This window comes from Hylaeus volcanicus, chromosome 5 (genome assembly GCF_026283585.1).
Source record: "Hylaeus volcanicus isolate JK05 chromosome 5, UHH_iyHylVolc1.0_haploid, whole genome shotgun sequence".
In the NCBI taxonomy this organism is placed as follows: Eukaryota; Metazoa; Arthropoda; class Insecta; order Hymenoptera; family Colletidae; genus Hylaeus; species Hylaeus volcanicus.
Window position 1 is genome coordinate 1,640,669 of NC_071980.1, and position 8,886 is coordinate 1,649,554.

Consider the following 8,886-nt stretch of genomic DNA (forward strand, 5'->3'; position numbering starts at 1 on the left):
CGTCGGTTTTATGCATTCTTCCCAGGCCAGCTCGGGTATTATTCGTGGATCTCAAGACGTTAATCTTTAACCAGCAGCTGAAACGAATAAATATTTACTAAGTACATCGTTGACTTTCGAGTGGATAGGGCTTATGTCGCGAATGTTGGATGATCTCGCGTGGTGAAAACAAGATAACCGTGTCCGATTGATATATGACTGCGATCTGGTCATTGAAGTTCGGCCAGTAGAGAAAGAACGCGAGGACATCGGCGACATTGGTACATGAACATCAACACGGTCGATGATGTAGCTATAATTATAGAAAAAGACAAATTTCTCAGGCTTGGACGAAATAAACGTTTATGCTACCGTTTCCCATGAAGAGCATCCCAAATGAGCGGATCGAGAAATGAGAATAGACTTTGGTTTATCTTTTTATTATATGCACAAGTTTTACTATTAACCCTTTGGGATTGGAACGCTTATTAAGAGGGCAACTAACGCTCCAGGAAATACACCGCGTTGCTATACGTAATTGAGGTTTCGAACTTGGCCACGAATGAGTCTGTGAAATTGATTCCCGGAAGCCATTATTTTCATTTTAACTGCTAATGATCGACCGCGCAAGACCACGGCACGTCATCTTCTGGACACGATAATACGCTCGCTGGCAATTATGTTCGTTAATACGGTAGTGCGGCAAGCGCTGTGCAAATCGCTCGTGATATTTCAGTCTAGAAAGTGTATAGTTCGTTCCTCGAGACTGGCAACCCAAATGTTAACATTATAAACGCTTTCTCCGTTCAGGGTAGAAACACAACTGGCAGATTTTAGGAAATATATGAACACGAGAAAGCAGACTGGATTCCACTGGATTCCATCGTGGAGACGGAGACTTAATAACGCGACACTTTTCACAAAGAATAATATCGATCGCGACGGCGGATCTCGATATCGCGAACGCATCGGTGGCATTATTATTAGAAACGTAAATATCAACTGGCATCATCGTTATTTATAGGTCTAGCATGTTATTCGTAACAAGAACCACAAATTCGTATCGCGTCCGCGATTATACGCCCCCTATCTTGAGATTCCTTAAAGGGGTCCAACGTTAACCCTTAACCTCTTTGAATATTATTTAATTTCTTTAAAGCACATCTGTTAAATCGTGTACTACCATAAACGTTATATTGCTTCTCGAAAGGAAATTTTATTCTCACAGAAATGTTCGCAAATATTCATGTGTCAATCAACGTGTTACAAGTGGCAATCTTGGACACGAACGATCGCGTTTCTCCGAACTCGGAGTGAAACGAACCACGGAAAAGCGTTTCAAAGAGTAAAAAGACTATGGGAGTTTTCACAGAGATCTGTGGCGCACGGTGGGCGTCGATGGGTGTCTTCCATCGTCACGTCATTGCACGTCAACGGCAAAACGCATCTGGACGACGGCCAAATTCAAAAATAAGCCGAAATTCGACGGATCCACCGATCATCCTCGACCACTTCGCGCTTTCGTGATCGCGTGAGTTATAATCCGATTTTCTCTGGTCAGCCTAAGAGGAGATTCCCAAATGGAAAGGCGATTGTTTAGGTAATCGTTGAAATTTTTATTCGATGAAACGCTTTGGAAATACATAAGCGAAATAGCGGGACAGTGTGTTATCCAAGTCGACGCGTTGAGGGTTGAACGGTTTCTTACTAGGAATTTTATTGGACTTAGGGTTGCCATCGATACTAGGGTTTGCTATCTTGTGCGAATGTTGATGGTACTTTCCTTGGGACGAGTGACAAGTGAATATTTGTCTAAGTCGAACACGAAATATAATACATGAAATTTTCAGGAATATATTCTTGGAAAATACAGATTTCAAAAAGACGATTTTTGTGACGTTCCTTATGGGAATTCCCCTTAACGCAAAGGTTAGACCGCGCAAGTCTAACGTTAGTACGAATTCCGGGAATCATTACTATTTCTGTGTCGTCCACTTGGCAAGCGACGACCACGTTGTCCTACGCTCTGTCTCATCCCTTCCCGAAATAAAAGGTACACCTCCCACAACAAAATAACGATATGACAAAGTCCCTTTAAAGATTGAGGCGACGCGTCATCGCCGACACCGTGATCGTAGAATTCTATTCGAAAACATGAGCAACGCTGTCAAGTAAACCGAGAATATTCGATTCTGAATAACAAACGACCCACTGGAATGTTCCTGCTGGTAGCAGCATTTAACGAGCGATGAATTACCTAAACAGGTACGACAGGTTCGAACAATAGCAATATTTAATTGAAAGAAGTATATAAAGTATACAAGTGAAACACAATTTAAGTGTTGGATATAAAAACCGAATACAAACATTTAAAAATGGTCATTTGACCGATCGATAAAAATCGATGGAAACAACTCGCGCACGAACGAATTAAAACGACAGCGAGAAAGTTGTTTCGTTCATGAATTTCCGGCGCAGAGATGGCCTCTCTATTTCAGGGTTGCTCCGAATAAAAAGTTTGGAAACCACTGATCTAACGGGTCCCCGATGACGACACGCTCGCGTTCGTTCCCCGTCGACCCGTATTTTTAAATCCCGTCTTTTATCCCGCGCCGAACCCGCGCGAATCTTCCGCGATCGCCGTCTATAAATCACTCGATCTCTCGCCGCCGCGGACCGGACTCGAGATGCTCTCGGTGAGAGTTCCTCCGCGGGAAAGAGAGAGAGAGAGAGAGGGAGAAGTGGGAGCGGCACCGCGGTGAAAAGGGATGGAAGGGGTCATGGGAAAGAGAGGGGGGAGAGATGAGAGAAGGATAGAGAGCGTTTGAGACCCCTCGGTGACCAGTTTAGTTCTGCTTGGCATTCGAACCGCACGGAGAGATCATGTGACAGAAGACACCGAGGATCCTAGCACCTCGATCCAGGATCTCAGACGCTTAACGGATAGAGATCGAATCGAGAGCTCGCTACGGGACAACGGTGTGTTCGCGTGCGCGCGTGTGTGTGAGTTTTGCGAAAGTTATCCCTTTTCGTGCACGCGCGTTCGTTAATAAAAAAAGAACTGATAACCGATTATTCGGTGAAATCGTCCACCATCCACCAATTAATTCCCCTCCTCGCAACTCGAATCCAAAGAAAGCAAGAACGCGGTTTCCCTGCTGAGATTATCATCCAACTGCAAACTCCTTTTTTCTCCACGTCTCTCCGAATCTGAAGAAAGTAGGAAGTGCACAACCGCGGATAGCTCCCCGTAAAAGGCCGTCCAGGATATCGGCTAGCGAGTACCGCTCTCCTTTCCAGTCTTCCGCGGAACACATCACGGATGATCGCCCGTAAAGGCGTAGAGCTTCGGTCTCGACACGTCGCGCAACACGCGCGCTTCGTTTAAATCAACCGAGTGCGTCGCGCGTTTCTCGCAACATGGAAACTGTGTCTCTTCTCAAAAACGGATGATACTCTTTTTTCAAATAAATCAGTCCAGTGTTCGGAAAAAGAATAAGTCTCCGAAGGTGAACATCTTTCCAACGCAAAGTCGTCGAAGGGTAAACGCGTATTAGGCGATGTAAATCCACTTCCTCCGCTCGCGTTAACGAGTAAAGTGGTGTGCACCGTCGTGTGCGTTCGACTGTTCCGGCAGTGCACGCTTCGAATGACACATGTGAAACACGCGCATACATATACACTAGTAGCAGTGTGGAGCAGCGTCGAAGAGGGTCGTTGACAGCTGCGATAAATGTACCGGTACGTTCGAGCGTAGTGCCGCTTTTCAGACTTGGAGGTAAAAAGCATTCGCACCTGTCCACCCCATCCGTGGACCAACGTTTCGTTCATCCAATCGTGTTCGGATCGTCCCCGTGTTCGTTCGAAGCATAGGGTCGTCGAAAGGACCGCGGAGGGCAGATATGAGGTCGAGTGGTCCGCGCGCGATCTAAGAATACCGCGAGTGGAATCATTGAACCGGGAGCTTCCTTTCTTTCCACGTGTCGGCAGACAGAAAGAAATAAATCAGAAACTTTCTCTGAAACGGTCGGCCCCGGGCGGCGGTTTGTAAACTATGTCGGGAGACACCACGTCCGACGAGGAGGGATCGCAGGAGGACTCGCCGCGATACGACATCGACGATTTGGAGATTATCAAAACTATAGGTGAGCATTGTGCACAGTTTGCAGCACCTTTCGTTGGAAAGTAGCGCGAAGTTTCGAATCGATTCTCTCGATGTAGCTTTCTACTTGTCTCGAGCCTGATTCGAAATGGGGCTTAGAGACGCATCGGACGCCATTGTACGCGTTTGAAATTTTCTACTATGTAGGAATCGTATTTTTTTTTAATCATAATTTTAAATATATTGTTTATTACACTAACTAGATGATTTTATTCGACCAATCAAGAAATTCTTTCGTTAAACTTACATTGAAATTTTCCCGAGAAGGAGAAACGCGAGTAACTTTCGTTAATTAAAAAATACATGTACCAGCTTGGTTGCTACTTTTCTTTGACTCGGTAGAACGAACGGTCGCTTTCGAAGCGTTGCTCTCCCGAGGAAAACGTTAGAGACGAACTAAAGCAAACTACCCTCGAAGCGAGGAAGTGGGCCACTGGAGAGTGAGAGGCCACCGAGTGTATATTTAACTGCTCGTTAAGTCAGACTTACGCGAGAGACTCGATCGGTAAACTGCAGGTGTTCCGCTGGTGGTTTTTCAAACATTCCAAAGTCCCTTGCGAAATAATTATTTATGCGATTAATACGCTATCAATTAATAAAACGCGAATTTTCGTTCCGCGACAAGCTCTGCGTTCCTAATAAAAATAACTCGATAGATGCTACCGTGTCCATTCCAATTTTCGCTCAAAATTCGACACCTACCGCTGGCCTTCTGCTCGTCTCTGAGATAACGCACTATATTACCAAGACGGGTAAATAAATTCTCGGGGAACGTTAATTCTCTATCGTTCCATTTACTTCGATCGTGGTTAGATTAAAATCGCCCATAAAACAGCACGCGCGCTGGCGGAGAAGATCGATCAGAACAGATGTGCCAGACCGCTTCTTTCAGACGTAAAACAAGTTTTGGCTGGACACCAAAATCCTCTCGAGTGTCCATATGGAAAAAAAGCAACGTATCAAGGGGAACGTCTGGCTCTCGAAATTCTAACAGGAGGCTTCTGACCCGGATATTTATGAGCGAACAGAAATCGGTTGATCGATGTTTGCGAGAGGTGATGTTCACAGTTTAAATAGTACAAGAAACTTTAGGGAACAGAGTTATTTACAAATATCGTTGCTCACGAATGGAAATTAGTTTATATTTTTAAAAGGAGTAAATTAATATTCTCTTTTCGCGAGAAAACTTGCTTCGGGATTCTTGACTTTACGAACGAGTTGTTACGTAAATTTCGCTTCCACCGCGTAACATTTAAAACCGCGCTTGCCGGAAGCCTCTTGTCGTTTTTATCATCGACACCTGTTCCCAGCTGTCACTGGCAGCCACCTCGATCGCTCCAAGGGGCAAACAACGCGGTTTCGCCCCTTATTCGCGCTCTGCCAAGTTTGTCACGCATATAGTGGTAGCACTGTGCGCGAAACGGTGTTCCGACCGTGATAAAACGCGTCGCGCGAGGCAATTTGCCGGTTAATTTCGGCGACGCAGACCAGGCACCATTAATTGGTCGTGGTACGTTAGGCAGACCGACTTTTGGTCACTCGCGTACGTGGGAAAAGTACTTGCATTAAACAGACCGTGGAAAGCGCACGAATTACGGGGATAGAGAGAGCGTTGATAATTATGGATGGCTCGAGCGATGGATATCACGAGTGTAATCTTTTTTTGCGTTGTCACCTTGAATCATAATGCGAGAACGGCTACCACTCGACGGTAGACGCATTTGTCGTCGTTTAATTTTACGGTTGGAAATCTTGACTATTAGCGAGTAATCGTTCACTTTGCGTAACGAATGGGTTCCTTAATTCCTTTAGACTCAATTTATTTCAGAGCTACCCAAAGATATCGCGATTGTAAAACGTTGGCATGGAACTCCAACATACGCTCGACTATTTTTCATTGCCTCTTTCGTTGATGTATTTTCATTCGGAAGATTAGTAGTTCCACAATAAATCGTCAAAAGTGATTATTACGAGACTTGGTTGTAGGTACGGGCACCTTCGGCAGAGTGGTCCTCTGCAGGCACCAAGGGTCCCCGATGGCCCTGAAGATTCTTTCTATGGTAGACGTGATCAGATTGAAGCAAGTGGAGCACGTGCGGAACGAAATCACAGTTCTGAAAGAAGTCAAGCATCCCTTCATCGTGAACATGTAAGCGATAATTACTTCATCTTTACTCCTGTCGAAGAATCTGTACGATCGTTTGAAACAAAAGAACGTTCCTCCAGCCCGAGGAAGCGTACGTAGCGCGCAACGGTAGTTAATAAGAAAGTTGTACGTTTGTCGGTCGAACGAAACAAATTGTGGAAAAGAAAGCGTAACTGAGGACGACGAAAGTGATGCTCGTTAATCTGCCGTGAATGATTCGCGTCGCTAACGTCCAATTAGCGGTCGTTAGCAGGAGAAAATCAACAGGGGCGTTTCGAAGTTGTATTTCAGAGAAGAAAATTTATTATACCCATCGTATCTCTAGTTTCTCGTGGATTCTCTATCTTGTTACGTTGTATTTGATAAAATTCAGCATAGCGTGGGGCCTAGATGAACTACCCTTGTCCAAAACCACCCTTCTGAACGCGTTTCCTTCTCCAGGCTCTGGAGCGGAAGGGACGAAGCGAGGGTGTACATGCTACTGGAATTCGTAGCGGGTGGCGAGCTTTTCTCCTACCTGAGGGCAGCTGGCAGATTTTCCGGGCCCACTAGCTGCTTCTACGCAGCCGAGATCGTCTGCGCTTTGGAGTACCTTCACAGCAAGCACATAGTTTACAGAGATCTCAAACCCGAGAATCTCTTGTTGGACAGCCAGGGCCATCTGAAAATCACCGACTTCGGATTCTCCAAGAAGCTCACGGACAGGTAATGCAACACAGGACAGGACGCGCAGACGACTTCGATTTTTCAGTAGCCTTGCCACTTTGTCCCTCACCTAGCCACGTGCCTAGCCACGACACACTAACATTTACGGAACTGCAACAGTGTTTTATTTGTCTATGTACGAAGTAAACACGCGAATATTTTATCAACTCGTCATCGTTCACTTTGGCATTCGTAATCAGATTTGTACACGGTACAGTAAATAAGCGCGTTTGTTCTTTGAGCCAAGTACCGTCGCGATGCTATCCATTCTAAACGTCCCTCCTGGCCATATCTTCGTATTGACAACCGTGACACGGCTATTTAATTAGGTAGAAAAAGGCGCAATTAACTGCGTCCGATAAGCGTTTAGTATTTCGATCGAGTTAGATGACACTGCTGCGAACGGAAGCGTATTTCGAGGCGATTACATCGAACGATCGTCGTGCTTTTTAGGACGTGGACTCTGTGCGGCACGCCTGAATATTTGGCGCCCGAAATAATTCAGAGCAAAGGACACAACAAAGCGGTGGATTGGTGGGCGCTCGGGGTTCTGATCTACGAGATGCTGGCTGGTTTTCCGCCATTCTTCGACGACAATCCTTTTGGCATCTACGAGAAGATACTCAGCGGCAGGATAGAGTGGCCCAAACACATGGACCCCATTGCCAAGGATCTGATCAAGAAGCTCCTGGTCGCGGACAGGACGAAAAGACTGGGAAACATGAGACAAGGGGCTGACGATGTCAAGAGGCATCGTTGGTTCAAGCTGGTCGAGTGGCCATTGGTAAATAATTCATTTCTAACTGATGCAGGGCTGGCAAGATGTAGTTTGTAGAGGTAGAAAGCTTTTCAAAAATCGAGATAATTTATTAGAAATAAAAACATATAAATTTATTTGTTTGAATTTAATGTAAAAAAAAAAACATTATTTTCTGGTCGTACAATAGAAAGAAACTAGAAATGCTAATGAAATAATTGAAATTTGAATAGGTACCTCAGAGAGCTCTGACACCGCCGATAAGACCGAGAGTGAAAGCGCCGGGCGATCCAAGCTGTTTCGATGATTATCCTGAAACAGATTGGCGTTCGCAGCCTCCTCTGCCACCGGAACAGCTCGCTCTGTTTCAAGATTTCTAAGAGTAACATCGTGATTTTCTGTCTTTGCTGAGTAAATTATTTTGCGGAAGATCGCGAGCACAAAAATTAAATACACAATTCGTCGAGACTGCGTTAACCGGCGCCGTGATCCGTACAAAATCGCGCATTGACGCGAGCTTTCTTTATCATTTTGTACATATTCGTTTTGTATTTCGTTCTGCATTATTTATTTGTACGTAGGATAGACGTCTTCGTTGTTTTGATGGTTCTTTTTTTCTCGTTTAAATCGTTGGTTCAACGAGACATTGTAAATATGGAAAAATTGCTCGAGTAGAAGGAGAAAAAATGGTCTTCGAAGCAACGATGGAAAAAAGTGACTCTAATGATATTCGCAACAACGTTTGGACCAGATGAAATATATTACGATAAATTGCTTCCGTATATAAGCACGATAAATTAAATATTCAATATTATTTCTCGATATTGGTACCACTTAATATTGCCACGAAGACCACTTTGGTAATTACCGAGGACAAATTTCGTAGTTAAAAATTGTGCAAATCGATGGGCAGAACAGGGTTTCAGTCGAAGCGACACGGACCACGCGATGTTAAGTTAATTAACCGTTGCGTGGCCGCGTCGACGTATGTATGTTCCTTCTAATACGTAAGCGATACAGGGAAGTGTCGACAGAAATATATAATTTTTTAAGAGGACACATGTAAAATATTGTAACAATGTGTATGTGATACAGATCGGATAATAATAATAATCGATACGTGCACTTTTTATTAAA

The 8,886-nt window shown here is 44.6% G+C and overlaps 1 protein-coding gene across 4 annotated transcripts; it reads left to right on the forward strand.

Moving 5' to 3' along the window:
- The first annotated feature begins 2,798 nt into the window (after positions 1-2,798).
- On the forward strand, positions 2,799-8,886 carry LOC128876343 (cAMP-dependent protein kinase catalytic subunit PRKX). Of its 4 annotated transcripts, XM_054122619.1 has the most exons (6): positions 2,799-3,719; positions 4,006-4,124; positions 6,128-6,290; positions 6,729-6,992; positions 7,446-7,776; positions 7,983-8,886. In XM_054122619.1, exons 2-6 carry the CDS (start codon positions 4,034-4,036, stop codon positions 8,127-8,129), a joined length of 996 nt encoding a protein of 331 aa, XP_053978594.1. In that variant the 5' UTR covers positions 2,799-3,719; positions 4,006-4,033; the 3' UTR covers positions 8,130-8,886. The 4 variants fall into 4 exon arrangements, with proteins under 4 accessions (XP_053978594.1, XP_053978593.1, XP_053978596.1 ...); XM_054122618.1 differs by having other exon boundaries at positions 2,800-4,124; XM_054122621.1 differs by lacking the exons at positions 2,799-3,719; positions 4,006-4,124 and adding an exon at positions 5,527-5,651.